This window comes from Cheilinus undulatus, linkage group 5, assembly GCF_018320785.1.
Source record: "Cheilinus undulatus linkage group 5, ASM1832078v1, whole genome shotgun sequence".
Lineage (NCBI taxonomy): Eukaryota > Metazoa > Chordata > Actinopteri > Labriformes > Labridae > Cheilinus > Cheilinus undulatus.
Genome location: NC_054869.1, coordinates 24,272,119 through 24,288,878, shown reverse-complemented (window position 1 = coordinate 24,288,878; position 16,760 = coordinate 24,272,119). Strand labels below are relative to the sequence as shown.

At 43.3% G+C, this 16,760-nt stretch overlaps 3 protein-coding genes across 4 annotated transcripts in view; all 3 read right to left on the bottom strand.

Annotated features, from left to right (window-relative positions):
• LOC121509581 (protein unc-13 homolog B-like) overlaps positions 1-894 on the bottom strand; it is a 260,714-nt gene extending 259,820 nt beyond the window's left edge. Inside the window, exon 1 of the mRNA XM_041787044.1 lies at positions 791-894. Within this exon, the coding sequence (XP_041642978.1) occupies positions 791-812 (22 nt within the window). The 5' untranslated portion in view covers positions 813-894. The remainder of the gene's footprint in view (positions 1-790) is intronic.
• A 4,202-nt stretch (positions 895-5,096) lies between these two features.
• On the bottom strand, positions 5,097-7,636 carry LOC121509346 (repetitive proline-rich cell wall protein 1-like). The gene is made up of 5 exons (XM_041786641.1): positions 7,457-7,636; positions 7,327-7,376; positions 5,431-6,682; positions 5,283-5,351; positions 5,097-5,173 (listed from the first exon to the last, which is right to left on the bottom strand). Exons 1-4 carry the CDS (start codon positions 7,471-7,473, stop codon positions 5,348-5,350), a joined length of 1,323 nt encoding a protein of 440 aa, XP_041642575.1. The 5' UTR covers positions 7,474-7,636; the 3' UTR covers positions 5,097-5,173; positions 5,283-5,347.
• Positions 7,637-11,170: 3,534 nt separating this feature from the next.
• LOC121510416 (adhesive plaque matrix protein) lies at positions 11,171-14,802 on the bottom strand. Of its 2 annotated transcripts, none has more exons than XM_041788445.1 (6): positions 14,644-14,802; positions 14,498-14,550; positions 11,966-14,337; positions 11,496-11,536; positions 11,349-11,420; positions 11,171-11,244 (listed from the first exon to the last, which is right to left on the bottom strand). In XM_041788445.1, exons 1-5 carry the CDS (start codon positions 14,658-14,660, stop codon positions 11,408-11,410), a joined length of 2,496 nt encoding a protein of 831 aa, XP_041644379.1. In that variant the 5' UTR covers positions 14,661-14,802; the 3' UTR covers positions 11,171-11,244; positions 11,349-11,407. The 2 variants fall into 2 exon arrangements, with proteins under 2 accessions (XP_041644379.1, XP_041644380.1); XM_041788446.1 differs by having other exon boundaries at positions 11,349-11,417.
• Positions 14,803-16,760: the final 1,958 nt, after the last annotated feature.

The window sequence follows — 16,760 nt, the reverse complement described above, 5'->3', positions numbered from 1 at the left end:
GTGTGTTGCAGGGGAGGAGATTGAAGGAGAAAGACATTGAAAATGTTTACATTCAATAAAATTGTGTTACAGTATTAGTTTCATTTCTAATTGTCACACAATATGTCAATTATTAGGCTTACAACATTAATCTGCTGATACTGTTATCATTATAGCAGGTTATCTCTTTAGCATTTGAGAAATGTTACTGTAGCTGAGTTACAGTTTTACTGGTGTTAATTTGGTTTTGTAGCCTATCTTTAAAATTCAAAGTTACAGATATCCTTCCAGCAACAGCAACCCTACTGTCCTACTAGTCTCTTTATGTAAGAGAGGAACTTTCCCATCAATTTTTTGGTTAAATCTTTTTCAAATGCAGGTACATAGCATTTCCAAAGTGTGCATATTTGTCACTACTGATAGTTTTAGTAAAAAATACATTTTATTCAAGGTTATGCTTGTTGATAATGGACTTCTAATGGAAATATCTAGTTTGTGCAACACATTCTCACAGCTTTCCCCTTGCCCTCACAGGAAACTTCATGCTGCTGTAATGAAGTAAACGACACTTAATCAGTAATTTTTCCTTTACTCTACTTAAGTTTTTGCCCATACATATCTTACTTGCAAGTCATTTTTTCGTCTTTGTATTATGGCCATATTGTTTGGTACTTGTGCAAATATCCTATCCTGAAATATTGCACAGAAAGCAGGGGGGAATCCTTATTTTCGTTGCGCAAATTAATGCCACCTTTCATTTTTAAAATTCGTTCAAACTGATAGAATTTGTAGGTCTGGAGGTTCACCTTACCTCTGACACAGAGGAGCGACATCACGGCGGGATCGTGTGCAACAGTTCCTTCAAATCCGATGAGCCTTTAGTGCAGACGAGTTGCCTGTTGCTCAGTAGTCATGTAGACAAACTGTGAAAGTCCCTCACTGTCCGCTTCATCACTGACGTTTCATTAAAAAATGCTCAGTTGTGAGACAGGTGGACGACCCAGGTGGACCTCAGGGTTTAAGTGCTGACTGTCACTGGCAGAGAGATTTACTACCAGATGAAATCCAGCAGAGCGGGACGGCTCTCATGCTGCATTCATGGGCTGCAGAGAGTGTAGGAATTTAGCGGTTCATTTTTTTTAAACAAGAAGTCCCATAATAAAGTTTACTAGAGAGACCTGGCCAAGGCAGCAAAACGCAACATACATGAATAATTGGTTTAAACCATGAACATGGAAAAAGCACAACAATTAGGTTAACTCAAACACTGTTATCTAGTTGAACAATGGCCTTTTGAGAAAGAAACTATGCCTCTCCTACCACATTCTTGTTGATCCTCTTAAAATTTGCTTAGTGATATCAGTGAATCGTAAGCTTTGCCTTGAAGAATGAACCATGCATAAACAGGGGGAAATACTGAGAAAAGTCAAATCTACATAAAGCCATTGAATCAGTGGCTAACATCAGCAGCTAGTTCTGCCAGACTTTACACCCGTCTGCTTTGATTTGTTGACTCTTTAAGCTTCACCTGAGTAGTTATATGTTTGTAAAACCCTACACAGCCTACAAATGACTAATTTTCCATTTTCTAGTTAAAAAACGTCACACTGTGCTGTTCCTATGACATGCTAACCACTAAGCTCTTCATGTTTCCATCCCGAGAGCATAGACAAAATATAGACGCCTTATTGACATGGATGGATGGATGGATGGATCTACTTTCTGAAGGGAAAAGCAAAGTATCTAGTAGCTGCTTACAAACACGACATGAGACGTCTCCTACATTTAAGCAACCCCCACCCCATATTAACCACAACATAATTTACACAGACTTCTTCTTCGAATAAAAAATTATACTTTAACTGAAAGTAGATTATAAAATTACATACACAAAAAAATTACAAATCTTTGTAGATGAACAAAAATGAGCCTGTATACAGTTTAAAGCAAAAGTGTATTTTGTCCTGTACAAGAAGAAACCCTGTGCAAAAAGTTACAGCTACATAGTACTGTTTGCAAGAAAGACATGTCTTCTCTTCAATCATATGTAAATCACTAATTAATAGGTTAATTGGTGCAAATATGCATATGAGATGAAGCATTTTACCACAGTAATTCACTTTACAGTTGGTAGATTCATTGGTGCAAATGTGCATATGAGATGATTTAGATGTAGTCCTGACGCTAGAGAAGTCAGCGGGCATAGTAAGGTGTAGTCCTGGGGCCAGAGAGGGCTTAAAATCAGAGTCACCTTTATTGGCCAAGTACGCTTACGCAAAAAAGAATTTGACTCTGGTTAGCTTTCCTCTCAATGTACAGAAATGCAACATTAAATACAAAAATACATAAATTTGCAATGTATTACAATTAAGATTTAGATATGTGCAAGCTTTTGTTGGTATTATTTCTAGTTACATCTATGCCTGAAAGCGCTGGGGAAAGCTTTGACAGGATGGCAGCGGCCATTAATTGAAGCTATAGTGGCTTATAGTGGCAGGAAGCCTCATTACAATTTTAAGAGCATTTCACTGGGGTTTCAGTGAGAATTGTAGGTAAACTGACTTGTAAATCTTGTGCCACTTAATTTAATATACAAATTTAATTGAATTAAGATATAAAATCTGTCTTTATTGCTTCGAAGTAATGGTAGTTTTTCTAGTATTAAAGCAGAGAGGTTATTGGGATGAACCATGTCTTTGAAAACCTCCACAGGCCCATATGCATCTGCGCATATGAAAGTGCAACCTGAAATGCCTCTAACTGACAAATTTGACTCAAAACCCCGACCACTATGTTTACATTGGTGCAGTGACAAGTAGCTTAAGTGCATTTGTTTTAAATGCTTTAAATGTTTTAAATTTAACTGTTTTAAAAATTGGCATCATTAGATGGAAATTACAATCGGGGCTCTGGAGGTCTTCAGAGAATGGCCAGATAATACATTATGATTATATCTACAAATGAAAGTTAAGAATCTACCATGCAATGTCAAAGCCATATAGTCTTCAAAGTCTTCCATAACAAACCATGTGATGGTGTATTTGTGCCAGTGGCATGGGTGACTTGCACATCTGTGAAGGCACCATAAATACTGAGAGGTATATACTGCACAGGTTTTGGAGTAACATTATGCCCCCACCAGACAATGGCTTTTTGAGGGATGTCCCAAAGTATTTCAGCAAAATACTGCCCAGAGCAAATTCCAACTGCATGGCTTTGCAGTAAAGGAGTGTGGAGGCTAAACTGGCCTGCATGCAGTCAACACCTGTCTCCCATTAAAAGTGTTAGTGCATTATGAAGCATAAAATACAATAATACACTGTTGAGCAACTTAAGATGTAGATCAAGCAAGAATGGGAAAGGATTCCACTTTCAGTATTTCAACAGTTCAGTCCCAAGATGCTTATGTGGATAGAAAAAAAATGATTTAACAAAATGATAAACATGGTCCCATCCCAACTTTTTTAAACATGTTGCTGGTATCAAATTCAGACTGTGTGTATGTTAAAAAAATAAATTTGATCCAACTGAATAAAGGTAAGAGAAGTACATTTTATGAGTCTGGTTGTGATCATTTAATAGCAGCTACTTGTGGTTGAATTAAAACAAAATCATTTAAATTTGTTGAATCAAAACCTAATCATGTGTCCACACCAATTTATTGAGAAAAATTCAGACAAAAATTAAAATGTGCATCCCCCAGGAAGAACACAGCAACCTTCTCTGCTCTGATTTTGTTGAGAAGCGGCTCCCCCTAGTGGCAAGAAAACATTATCTTGAAAATATCAGCTATTTCAGTGTGACCTTTTTCTTCAGACAGCAATACACCTTAGAAAAAAAACAAAATCAGATCACGTGGCTAAGAGCCATTTAATCTGTACCTTTTTATAAAATATGAGTTTGCTAGAGTAATATTAGACACTGTTTTTATTTGATCATCAACACCACCTAAGACTGAACATTCTCATTAATTCTGATTCTTTTTAAGTGACAAAGTATTTGTTATTATAGATGATTTCTTTCTTCAGTTGCTGTTTTGTGGAGGATAGGATCATCAGGTTATTTTTTATGATACTCAGGTTTATAAAACACTACTTTAAGAACAAATGTAGTGGTAGATTTAAATCTGTTATTTATGGCATTCATGTTGGCCTGGTTCTGCCTTTATCCCTGTATTAGTCATTCAAGCAGTCAGGAGTCCCGGGTTTCTTTCCTACCTTCTGGTAGTTTTTAATTTTCAAGCAGTTTTTTTCTCACACTTTGAAACCGTCATCAGTTATGACAGCTCAAGGAAAGCATGCCTGTAGAGAGCAAATGCATGATGTGAGCCTGCAGCCTGATCTATTAGTGCATCTTTATTGGACACCTTTAATTGGATGATCTGCAATTCAGTGTTCTTACCCAGATAAATAAGGAGAGACCATTCAAGAGATAACAATTTCAGTAAATTATAGAAAGTATTGATTGAAGTTTGAATCAAGTCCAGTAGCTTACAGAAGAATCCTTAATGCTACTGGACTTCATTATGTAATGCTTGGTCATATTTATGCATACTTTAAATGGATGAAAGTGATGAAAGTGAACAATTTGCAGTGTTAAGGCGGTGGAGAGTCCCACCAACAACAGCACTGATGAACTTGTGGAAACGAAAGCCATATTTTAAAAAGATGCCAGTAACGACAGGTTAATGTTTGACAGATATGGAGGGCCTATTGACGGGATGTGATAAAGTGATATTAAAAGGCATTTATGCAATTATGCAAGGCAAGCATTATGCTAGCTGCCCAGGAACTGGTGAATTTCCTTTCACTCAAAAGACTCATTTTTAGACTTGAGTGTCAATGAATCATGAAATTAAGTTGACCAGAAATGTTTATAAGACCATTTGTTGAAACAATCTCTGGCATGAAGCAGGTGGGATTTCTTATTCTGTTGTCCATTTAAAGTGATGCAGGTTGCACTTCTCCATCTAAGTTATAAACTTTAATGACCATAGACTAATAAATCTAAACAGGATTTACAAAAGCTGGAGTATGGCATATCCAGTCCCATGAGAAAAGACAACTCATTGACCTGAATCTTTATGGAAAGTAGAATGAAAACCCAAACAAAAACAATGTCAGTTACATTTTTATTAAAGGGTGTGATGGAAAAAGCTTTAACCCAAGGCTCAGCAGTTGAAACACCAAGATATCTGAAAGCAAGATAAGTTTGGTCAATTGAATGCAAAGTGAAATGGTAGAAAATACACAGTTATCCATTGTGATGTATAAAAAGGCGAAATATTCATAACAAAAATTTACCTTGTGCTTTAGTAAGGGTTGAAGCCAAAAAGCTTTTTGCTCCCAGAGGGGGATTAGGCCCAAGCTTAACTGTTAGGAAAAAAAACATGACCTTAGCAATAAACTCCCAAAAAATAACCAAGAAAAGTTACTTCCCACACAAACCTACCTTGTGGAATATAAGGTGTGTGGTTGTTGGGGCTTGTACACAGGCTGTTGGGGTTGCTGGGGCTTGTACACAGGCTGTTGGGGTTGCTGGGGCTTGTACACCTGATGCTGGGGCTGCTGGGGCTTGTACACAGGCTGCTGGGGCTGCTGGGGCTTGTACACAGGCTGCTGGGGCTTGTACACCGGTTGCTGGGGCTGCTGGGGCTGCTGGGGCTTGTACACTGGCTGCTGGGGCTTGTACATCGGCTGCTGGGGCTGCTGGGGCTGCTGGGGCTTGTACACTTGTTGCTGGGGCTGCTGGGGCTTGTACACCGGTTGCTGGGGCTGGTACACTGGTTGCTGGGGCTGGTGGGGCTTGTATACCGGTTGCTGGGGCTGCTGGGGCTTGTACACCGGTTGCTGGGGCTGCTGGGGCTTGTACACCTGTTGCTGGGGATTGTGTACCGGTTGCTGGGGCTGCTGGGGCTTGTATACAGGTTGCTGGGGCTGCTGGGGCTTGTACACCGGTCGCTGGGGCTTGTACACTGGTTGCTGGGGCTTGTACACCGGTTGCTGGGGCTGCTGGGGCTTGTACACAGGCTGCTGTGGCTTTTGGGGCTTGTGCACCGGTTGCTGTGGCTTTTGGGGCTTGTGCACCGGTTGCTGGGGCTGCTGGGGCTTGTACACAGGCTGCTGGGGCTTGTACACAGGCTGCTGGGGCTTGTACACAGGCTGCTGGGGCTGTTGGGGCTGGTACACCGGCTGCTGGGGCTTGTACACCGGTTGCTGGGGCTGCTGGGGCTTGTACACAGGCTGCTGGGGCTTGTACACAGGCTGCTGGGGCTTGTACACAGGCTGCTGGGGCTGTTGGGGCTGGTACACAGGCTGCTGGGGCTTGTACACAGGCTGCTGGGGCTTGTACACAGGCTGCTGGGGCTGTTGGGGCTGGTACACCGGCTGCTGGGGCTTGTACACAGGCTGCTGGGGCTGCTGCGGCCGGGGTCGCTGAGGCTTGTACACGGGCTGCTGCGGCCGGGGCCTGGGCTTTTGCATGGGCTGCTGGGGCTGGGGCTTGTACACAGGCTGCTGAGCCAGAGGCCTGGGCCTGTACACAGGCCGCTGAGGTTTGGGCTGGTTGCCAGGAACCTTGGGTACCTGGGGCATTTCGTACTGGTAATTGGAGACCTTAGACTGCTGGGGTTTGGGTTTGTAGCGGTGAAGCTGAGGCTTGTTGCTACTATGCTGGCTTCCATGCCCAAATCCATCATACGAAGCTGTGGACGAATTACCAGCAATATTTAACACATAATTGCTCTGAAGTGAAATCATTTCAAATTTTAAGAATGGAGTTCTTCAATTACAAGTATTAATTTAATCATTAGAAGCTGCAGATGGATTACAAATACTTGTCATCAGGCCATTATTGCTTAGAGTTGACATACTTTAAGTTCCCATTTTAAGAATAGAGATCTACAATTATATGTATGCATTCAGGAAACTTTCAATTTCTACCACCTTCTTGTGTAAATTCGCAATGTTAAATAATTTTTTAAAATGTTTTGCAGTTAAGTGCACTATATAGTCCACTACATGTTGTTCACTATATAGTAGATAGGGAGTAGGGAATGAATGAATGTAGTTTCGCACACAGCCTATCTTCAAAAGGAGTATGCTTGTATACACTAACCAGAACCCCAATTACCTCGTTACCTTCTGCTGAGATACCTTCTTTGATTTCTGTATTGTAGAAATGTCTAAGCTGCAAGTATCTCAGTAAATCCCTATTGTTTAGATCAAATTATACTTTGAGTTTATCAAAGCATTTAAATGTATTTTTCTCTATGAATGTACACATAGCTGTTATTCCTTTTTTTGCTCCACCTAGTAATTGCAATATCCATGCAATGTTAAATCTTACATGTGCTTGCTTGAAGCTCCCCAGTCAGTAATAGCAAGAGCAGCACCACACTAGAAACAAAGATAGCCACAAATTAATCCAGCCTTTTTAAAAATGTAGAATTTTAAGGCATGAAGTTACTTTAAATTACCGTGGAATGAGTCCCATTGCTTCAGCCAGAGATAGATTCAAGAGGAAACCAAAACTCCTCTGTCTGATTTGCCTGCCCCAGCACTTCCACTGGTTTGTCTGGGTATGTAGGCTCTCAACAACGGTGCATTGAAAAGAGATCTGAGGGGCAATCAGTTTATCTTGCTATGGCAGAAAATCACAGCTTTCTCTGAGTGCTGATTGTAAACAGGTGCAAGTAATGAGCTCTGATGATTAGAAGCAAGCTTTTCTCATCATTTCAGGTGAAGTGTTCAGGTCACAATTGCAATGGTTAGCCATTAAATATGATAAAAACAATGGCTTTTTAAGTCAAACATGTCAGGGCTCATGCTATCATAAAACTCATTTATAATGTAAGGCTAATAATATGATTACTTCCATGTCAGACTTGGTCACATTTTCCTTACTTGGTTGATTTCTTTCTTTGGCCAAACTGAAACTTAGCAAGATTGCCTGAGAAATTAAAATGCTATAATACACCTTTTTTTGTTCTTTTTATTGGAAAATGTAAAATTTTGAACAACTTCTACCCAAAGACGGTGACTACCAGAGCCCAACCTGTTTCCTATGATAGACAACCACATTAATTGTTCATATAGATCAAAGTTTGATTACCTGGTTGTATGGCAAATTCAGTCATAGGTGGTTTACCATTAGGGAAAAGGTAGGCAATTGAACAGCACAAATCATGTGGAATCTGATCTTCTCAAATCAGATTTGGACTACTTTCATGTTTATTCAAATCAGATACAGGCTCGAACTTTTACAGTGTGACCTCAGTCCAACCAGCCTGTTGTAGAAAATTATGCTAACCTAAAAATGTAAAGAAGATTCACAGAGATTGAAAATCAACAAAGCTGCAGTGACAAATACAGAACAGCATTTCTGTTGCAGGCAAATTTATGTGAACCTGTAGCCTGTTCATATCAGTGCATCTTTATTGGACAACTTTAAGTGGATGATCTGCAAGTCAGTGTCACCATCCAGAAAGCCAAGGGGAGGCCATTCAAGAGATAACCATTAAATGATTGTAAGTATTGATTAAAGTTAGAGTCCAGTAGTTTATAAGAGTAACCTCAATGCTGCTGGACTGGATTAGGTAATACTATGGTTATATTTATATTTGCTTTAAATGCATGAAGAGGATGAAACTGAAGAATTTACAGTGAGGAGGTGGAGGGTGTCATGTAGCAAGGCACAGATGATATTGTGGCAAAGAAAGCCATATTTTAAATCACATGTCAGCAATGACAGGCTAACAACTGGGGCAGTGGAGGGTCTAATAATGGGATGTAACCAAGTGATGTAAAAATCTAAATGATCATGTATGCAGTTATGTATAGTAGGTTGCACACTGTGAGTATCTTCCTGAGCTTTCACAAGTGACAGTATCAATGATCAGAAATCTCAATAGTTCTGTACTATCATATGATACATGCTACCTACCCAGGAACTGGTGAAATTAATTTAGATCAAAATCCATGTTTTTACTTTAGCATAAATACAATATCACACTGTTGAGCAACTTAAGATGTAGACTGAGAAAGAATTGGAGAATTCCACTTTAAGTATTTCAACAATTCAGTCCTAAGATGCTTATGGAGTGTTGATCGAAAGAAAAGACTAACGAAATGATAAACATGCTGCTGGCATCAAATCCAGACTGTGAGTATATTAAATAGATAAAATTAATAAGTTTCTTGTCTTTGCGTTGTATCCAACTGAATAGAGGTAAAAAAAAAAAAAATACACTTTATGGGTCTGATTCTGATCATTTAACAGCAGATTCTTGTGGTAGCATTAAACCAAAATCCTTCATTTGTTAAATAAAAACTAATCATTTGTCCACACCAATTTATTGAGAAAAATTCAGACATAAAATAAAATTTGTATCCCTCAGGGAGAAAACATTAACCTTCTCTGCCTGCATAAAAACCAAGTTTATGGACAAATGTAGTGGCAGATTAAATCTCAGTCATTTAAGTATCCTTCAGGTTGGCCTGGTTCTGCCAGTGTGCTCATATTAGCCATTCAAGCAGTCTGAAGTCCTGGGTTATCTTTCCTACCTTCTGCTTCTAGTAGTTTTTCATTTAAGTGTTTTTTTTTTTCACACTTCGAAGCTGTTATAAGTTACGACACCTCAAGGAGAGCATGCCTGTTGAGGTCATATTTATATGAACCTGCAGCGTGTTGATATTAGTGCATATTTATTGGACAACTTTGATGGGATGATCTGCAATTCAGTGTTCTTATCCAAATAGCTAAGGAGAGGCCATTCAAGAGATAACAGTTTCAGTAAATTATAAAAAGTATTGATTAAAGTTTCTGAAGAATCTGGCTATGGAGATCCCTGACAGATGCCTCCCTTTTAAGTTGTCTAAGAGTAGTTTTAAGTATTTGGGTGTGAACATTTGCCAGCAGCTATCAGATTTATAACAGAACAATTTCCCCCCTCAGTTGACAAGCTTAAATTGGACCTGGAAAGATGGAACAATTTACATATAACTGTAGCCAGGAGGATAAATTGTACTAAAAAGAAGGTGCTCCCACGCTTTCTTTACCTCTTCCAATGTCTGCAAATCTTCTTACCTAACTCCTTCTTTGTGTTGATAAATTAATTTCTTCCTTTATATGGAAGGTAAGACCCCCAGGATTATGTTATATCCACACTAAGAATCTGGTTCCAATTTAGACATGCTTTTGGTCTCCAGGAGTTATCTAGTCACAGTCCAATACATAATAATCACCTTTTCTCCCCCCTGGCACTGACACTGCCTTTTCCCTGTGGCAGAGATCAGGCCTTGTTAGGTTAAAGGAACTTTACATTAACAATGTCTTTGCCAGTTTTAGTAAATTATGTGAAAATTTTAACTTACCAAAATCCAATTTATGCCAATACTTTCAGGATCACAACTTTGTTAAATTAAGCAATCGCTTCTTCCCCAACATCCCTCCTAACTCTGTAATTGACTCAATCTTAGACATCAGAAAGGTCTTATTTCAAAAATCTATAGTTTAATTTGTCAACTCACAGAGACCTCTCTTGACAAGATCAAAAACAAGTGGGAAGAAGAATTTGGTAGAGTCATAGAGGATGGTGACTGGCAAGCTGCATTAACTCGAGTTAATGACAACACATCCTGTTCTAAGCTGAGCCTGAATTTAAGGTTGTGCACCAGATATATTTCACCAACTGTCTTGTAATAGATGTCACCAGCAAATATGACATATGTTTTGGTCCTGTTCTTGTGTCCAAGGTTATTGGACAGCCATTTTCAAACACCTCTAAGGCATTAAACAGTGTTGACACCATGTGCAGATATAGCCATCTTTGAAATATGGCCAGGCAGTCAAGTAATTAGTAGGACAACAAAAGACAGCAATGCCCTTACATCTCTACTAGCACGTAGGAGAATAATACTGGGGTGGAAGTCAACATTTTCCCCCCAAAGCATCTCAATGGCATTAAACACTTTCTGGCACGAAGCAGGTGGGATTGCTTATTCTGTTGTCCATTTAAAGTGATGCAGGTTGCACTTCTCCATCTAAGTTATAAACTTTAATGACCATAGACTAATAAATCTAAAACAGGATTTACAAGAGCTGAAGTATGGCATATCCAGTCCCATGAGAAAAGACAACTCATTGACCTGAATCTTTATGGAAAGTAGAATGAAAACCCAAACAAAAACAATGTCAGTTACATTTTTATTAAAGGTTGTGATGGAAAAAGCTTTAACCCAAGGCTCAGCAGTTGAAACAAGATATCTGAAAGCAAGATAAGTTTGATCAATTAAATAAAAAGTGAAATGGTATAAATTACAAGCAGTTATCCATTGTAAAGTATAAAAAGCCAAAATAGTTACATATACCTTGTGCTTTAGTAAGGGTTGAAGCCCGATAGCCTTCTCCTTCCATAGGGGGACTAATCCTAAGCCGAACTGCTAAGGAAAAGGAACGAATTTAGCAAATAACCTTCAAAAAATACCAAAGAAAAGTTACTTCCCACACAGACCTACCTTGAATGCAAGGTGTGTGGTTGCTGGGGCTGGTACACCAACTGCTGGGGCTTGTACACAGGCCGCTGGGGCTGCTGGGGCTGGTACACAGGCCGCTGCGGCTGCTGGGGCTGCTGGGGCTTGTACACAGGCCGCTGCGGCTGCTGCGGCTGCTGCGGCTGCTGGGGCTTGTACACAGGCCGCTGCGGCTGCTGCGGCTGCTGCGGCTGCTGGGGCTTGTACACAGGCCGCTGCGGCTGCTGCGGCTGCTGGGGCTTGTACACAGGCCGCTGGGGCTGCTGGGGCTGCTGGGGCTTGTACAGAGGCCGCTGGGGCTGCTGGGGCTGCTGGGGCTGCTGGGGCTTGTCCACAGGCTGCTGAGGCTGCTGGGGCTGCTGGGGCTTGTCCACAGGCTGCTGAGGCTGCTGGGGCTGCTGGGGCTTGTCCACAGGCTGCTGGGGCTTGTCCACAGGCTGCTGGGGCTGCTGGGCCTGCTGGGGCTTGTACACAGGCCGCTGGGGCTGCTGGGGCTGGTACACAGGCCGCTGCGGCTGCTGGGGCTGCTGGGGCTTGTACACAGGCCGCTGCGGCTGCTGGGGCTGCTGGGGCTTGTACACAGGCCGCTGCGGCTGCTGGGGCTGCTGGGGCTTGTACACAGGCCGCTGCGGCTGCTGGGGCTGCTGGGGCTTGTCCACAGGCTGCTGGGGCTGCTGGGCCTGCTGGGGCTTGTACACAGGCTGCTGGGGCTGCTGGGGCTTGTACACAGGCTGCTGGGGCTGCTGGGGCTTGTACACAGGCTGCTGGGGCTGCTGGGGCTTGTCCACAGGCTGCTGGGGCTTGTCCACAGGCTGCTGGGGCTGCTGGGCCTGCTGGGGCTTGTACACAGGCTGCTGCAGCTGCTGGGGCTTGTACACAGGCTGCTGGGGCTTGTACACAGGCTGCTGGGGCTTGTACACAGGCTGCTGGGGCTGCTGGGGCTTGTACACAGGCTGCTGGGGCTGCTGGGGCTTGTACACAGGCTGCTGGGGCTGCTGGGGCTTGTACACAGGCTGCTGCGGCTGCTGGGGCTTGTACACAGGCTGCTGCGGCTGCTGGGGCTTGTACACAGGCTGCTGCGGCTGCTGGGGCTGCTGCAGCTGCTGGGGCTGCTGGGGCTTGTACACAGGCTGCTGGGGCTGCTGGGGCTGCTGGGGCTTGTACACAGGCTGCTGCAGCTGCTGGGGCTTGTACACAGGCTGCTGCGGCTGCTGGGGCTGGTACACAGGCTGCTGCGGCTGCTGGGGCTGCTGGGGCTGCTGGGGCTTGTACACAGGCTGCTGAGGCTGCTGGGGCTGCTGGGGCTTGTAAACGGGCTTGTAAACGGGCTTCTGGGGCTGCTGGGGCTTGTACACAGGCTGCTGGGGCTGCTGGGGCATGTACACAGGCTGCTTGGGCTTGTACACAGGCCACTGAGGCTGCTGGGGCTTGTACACAGGCTGCTGGGGCTTGTACAACAACTGCTGAGGCTGGTACACAGATGGTACCTGGGACTGCTGTGGCTCCCGAGGCCTGTGCTTAGAGACAGGAACCCGTGGCTGCTGGGATCTGGGCTTGAATATAGGAACCTGGGGCTTTGGCTGGAAGACGGGAGCCTGGGGCTTGGGCTGGTAGACAGGAACCTGGGGCTTGGGCTGGTAGACAGGAACCTGGGGCTGTTGGGGCTGCTGGGGCTTGGGCTGGTAGACGGGAACCTGGGGCTGCTGGGGCTTGGGCTGGTAGACAGGAACCTGGGGCTGCTGGGGTTTTGGCTGGTACATGGGAACCTGGGGCTTGGGCTGGTAGACAGGAACCTGGGGCTGCTGGGGCTTGGGCTGGTAGACAGGAACCTGGGGCTGCTGGGGCTTGGGCTGGTAGACGGGAACCTGGGGCTGCTGGGGTTTTGGCTGGTACATGGGAACCTGGGGCTGCTGGGGTTTTGGCTGGTACATGGGAACCTGGGGCTGCTGGGGTTTTCGCTGGTACACGGGAACCTGGGGCTGTTGGGGCTTGGGCTGGTACACAGGAACCTGGGGCTGCTGGGGCTTGGGCTGGTAGACAGGAACCTGGGGCTGCTGGGGTTTTGGCTGGTACATGGGAACCTGGGGCTGCTGGGGTTTTGGCTGGTACATGGGAACCTGGGGCTGCTGGGGTTTTCGCTGGTACACGGGAACCTGGGGCTGTTGGGGCTTGGGCTGGTACACAGGAACCTGGGGCTGTTGGGGCTTGGGCTGGTACACAGGAACCTGGGGCTGTTGGGGCTGCTGGGGCTTGGGCTGGTAGACGGGAACCTGGGGCTGCTGGGGCTTGGGCTGGTAGACAGGAACCTGGGGCTGCTGGGGTTTTGGCTGGTAGACGGGAACCTGGGGCTGTTGGGGCTTTGGCTTGTAGACGGGAACCTGGGGCTGCTGGGGCTTGGGCTGGTAGACAGGAACCTGGGGCTGCTGGGGCTTTGGCTGGTAGACAGGAACCTGGGGCTGCTGGGGTTTTGGCTGGTAGACGGGAACCTGGGGCTGCTTGGGCTTTGGCTGGTAGACAGGAACCTGGGGCTGTTGGGGCTTTGGCTGGTAGACAGGAACCTGGGGCTGCTGGGGCTTGGGCTGGTGGACAGGAACCTGGGGCTGCTGGGGCTTTGGCTGGTAGACGGGAACCTGGGGCTGCTGGGGCTTGGGCTGGTGGACAGGAACCTGGGGCTGCTGGGGCTTTGGCTGGTAGACAGGAACCTGGGGCTGCTGGGGCTTTGGCTGGTAGACAGGAACCTGGGGCTGCTGGGGCTTGGGCTGGTAATGGGTTAACTTTGGCATGTAGCTGACATGCTGATTTCCATGCTCAAATCCATCATTAGAAGCTGCAGATGAATTACAAATACTTGTCATCAGGCCATTGTTGCTTAGAGCTGACATACTTTATGTTCACATTTTAAGAATAGAGTGCTACAGTTACATGTATGCATTCAGGAAACTTTCAATTCCCAACTTGTTTGTGGGCAATTTTGCATTAAGTCTTACATTCAATGCTTGCTTGAAGCTCCCCAATGGATAAAATCAAGAGAACCACCACACTAAAAAAGAGAAAACAATGACATCATTTCACAACAATCTAGCCATTTAAAAAAAAAAATACATCATGTAAGTTTTAAGATTTTTGAAGTTACCATGGAACGAGTCCCATGGCTCCAGCCAGAGAGAAGAGGAAGAGCAAACAAAAATTCCTCTATCGGACTGTGGCTGCCCCAGCACTTCCACTAGTATGTAGTCTCTTAACAATGGTGCAGTGAAATGTCTGAGGTGCAATCAGTTTATCTTGCCATGGCAGCCAATCCCAGCTCTCTCTCTTCCTAGAGCATTGATTGTAAACAGGTGTAAGTAATGAGCTCTGCTGAGCCGAAGCACACATACAAGGAAGTTGTCAACTTTTCTCATCATGTCAGGTGAAGTGTTCAAGCCACACTTACAATTGTGACACAGTTATCCATTTAAAACATCAAATGATATAAAAACTACATTGTGGTGGCTTTTAAGTCAAACATGCCAGGGCACATGCTTTAGTAAAATCTCATTTATCATTTAAGGTTTATTGTATGATTACTGCCATGCCACACTTGCCTTGATTGGCTTTACTGGGCTGATTTTTTTTCATGAACTCAAAGTGAAGAATGAAAAGAATTAATGTCCAAGAAATGGGCATGATAAAATACACATTTTATTGTCTTTATTGATTTCAGGAACAGGAGTTTCAGGATCAGCTTTTGGGTCAAGGTATATGCCTAATACAGCTGTGAACATTTGATAAATGTGGTTAAAAAGGAGATAAAGTCATTTGTGTTGGTGGCCTCTTGTCATCAAAGAAGCACTTTCCAATCTGCCTATCAAGGGTTGCCTTTTATTATTACCATGCACCTGTTGCCTCTCATGCTGGCCTTGACTAAATCTTTTTTCATGCTTTGCAGTTTCTTGATTTCGAGGTTAGAACTCTGCAAAAAGTAAGACATACTTTAGCCAGGTTGACTGAGTGACATCTTAAAATGCAAAGCCTTTCAGCTCGAAATGTGTTTTTTTGTTTTTTTTTTTTTTTTTTAATAAAAACTGAAAGCACTTTGAGGTGTAAGGCAAGGCCTTCCATTAGTGGGGGTGAAGTTCTCTGGGGACCAGAGTGACGGAGGAGCTGGCAGATACTGGCATAGACACAGTTGGTCCTATATTTAAGCAATGATGAGAGACTATTATTCTTCTTTAAAAATGCTTTAGAGTAACCTTCAACAAATGCAGACAGTTCATGTCATAATAATACCAAATTCAATGCTATTCAATGTTCTCTTTTTAAATGCAGTTACCTGATTTAAACAGCTGATGGAGCTCAGCCTCTACATGAAGAGGGATAACATTCAGTAGGTTTGAATCCTACTCATTTATATCTGACCCATGCAGCAAAGCAGTTTGATTAATTCATGTGATAAAAACTTAATTCATCTATATATTATAAGGTGAATAAGCATTCCCAGTTAAATCACTGATTGAAGAATTTGCATCTTTTAGCTGATGCAACCAGCGTGAAAGCAAGTTTTCTTTGTGGGTTAAGTCAGACATTTATAATTTTTCTTCAATTGTTTCAATACACTTAATTCTGGTTTTATCCCTGAAACATTTAAAAAACAAAGCTTTAAGTTATTTTGTTCCATACCTGAAATAAGAGCATGTCCATTTGCACATTTCTATTTCATGTTTATTTCTAATAACATGAATGTCTGGGGATTTATCCAAGCTGCCTTTTCCCCTTAAATCTTAGCCTGTTTGTTTTAGGGTTTTTACTCATATGGTATCAACTTCTGTTCAATGATCTGTAATAATCTGTTATACTGTGAACTCTAAACCTTTCACTGCTGCAGTAATAACCCAGATCTCTCACGGGGAACATGAAGGCTTTATAAAACGAGACTGTGTGCTCTTAAACTGCTGACTTCGGTAACAGCAGGACTGAGAGGAGGACTGTGAGGTTAAGAGAGATAAATTGAGTCAAACCACGAAAGAAAATGATAAACTGACCAAAAAGATGACAAATTCTAACATACTGCTCTGTGCAATGGTCAGGTCTGAGGAGCTGTTTAAAATAAAAGATAATGAATCGGTGTAATAAACCGTCATGTTTGCTAATATGGATGATAAAAGACTTTAGTTAAATCAAAATTAGAATTAAAGGCAACACTGGATGCCGTTTTTCCAAAATGTAAGTTGCCGGTGTCAACCAAAAGACAAAACTATAAGAGCTGACAGT

Excerpts from the sequence above, each read along its gene's own strand:
- LOC121510416 (XM_041788445.1), bottom strand. Across the intron at positions 14,338-14,497 it reads GCTTCAAGCAAGCATTGAAT|CTTCTAATGATGGATTTGAG; the intron begins GTAAGACTTAAT and ends ATTCATCTGCAG. Across the intron at positions 11,537-11,965 it reads CTGTGTACAAGCCCCAGCAG|TTGGTGTACCAGCCCCAGCA; the intron begins GCCCAGCAGCCC and ends AAGCCCCAGCAG.
- LOC121509346 (XM_041786641.1), bottom strand. Across the intron at positions 6,683-7,326 it reads GGAGCTTCAAGCAAGCACAT|CTTCGTATGATGGATTTGGG; the intron begins GTAAGATTTAAC and ends ATTCGTCCACAG.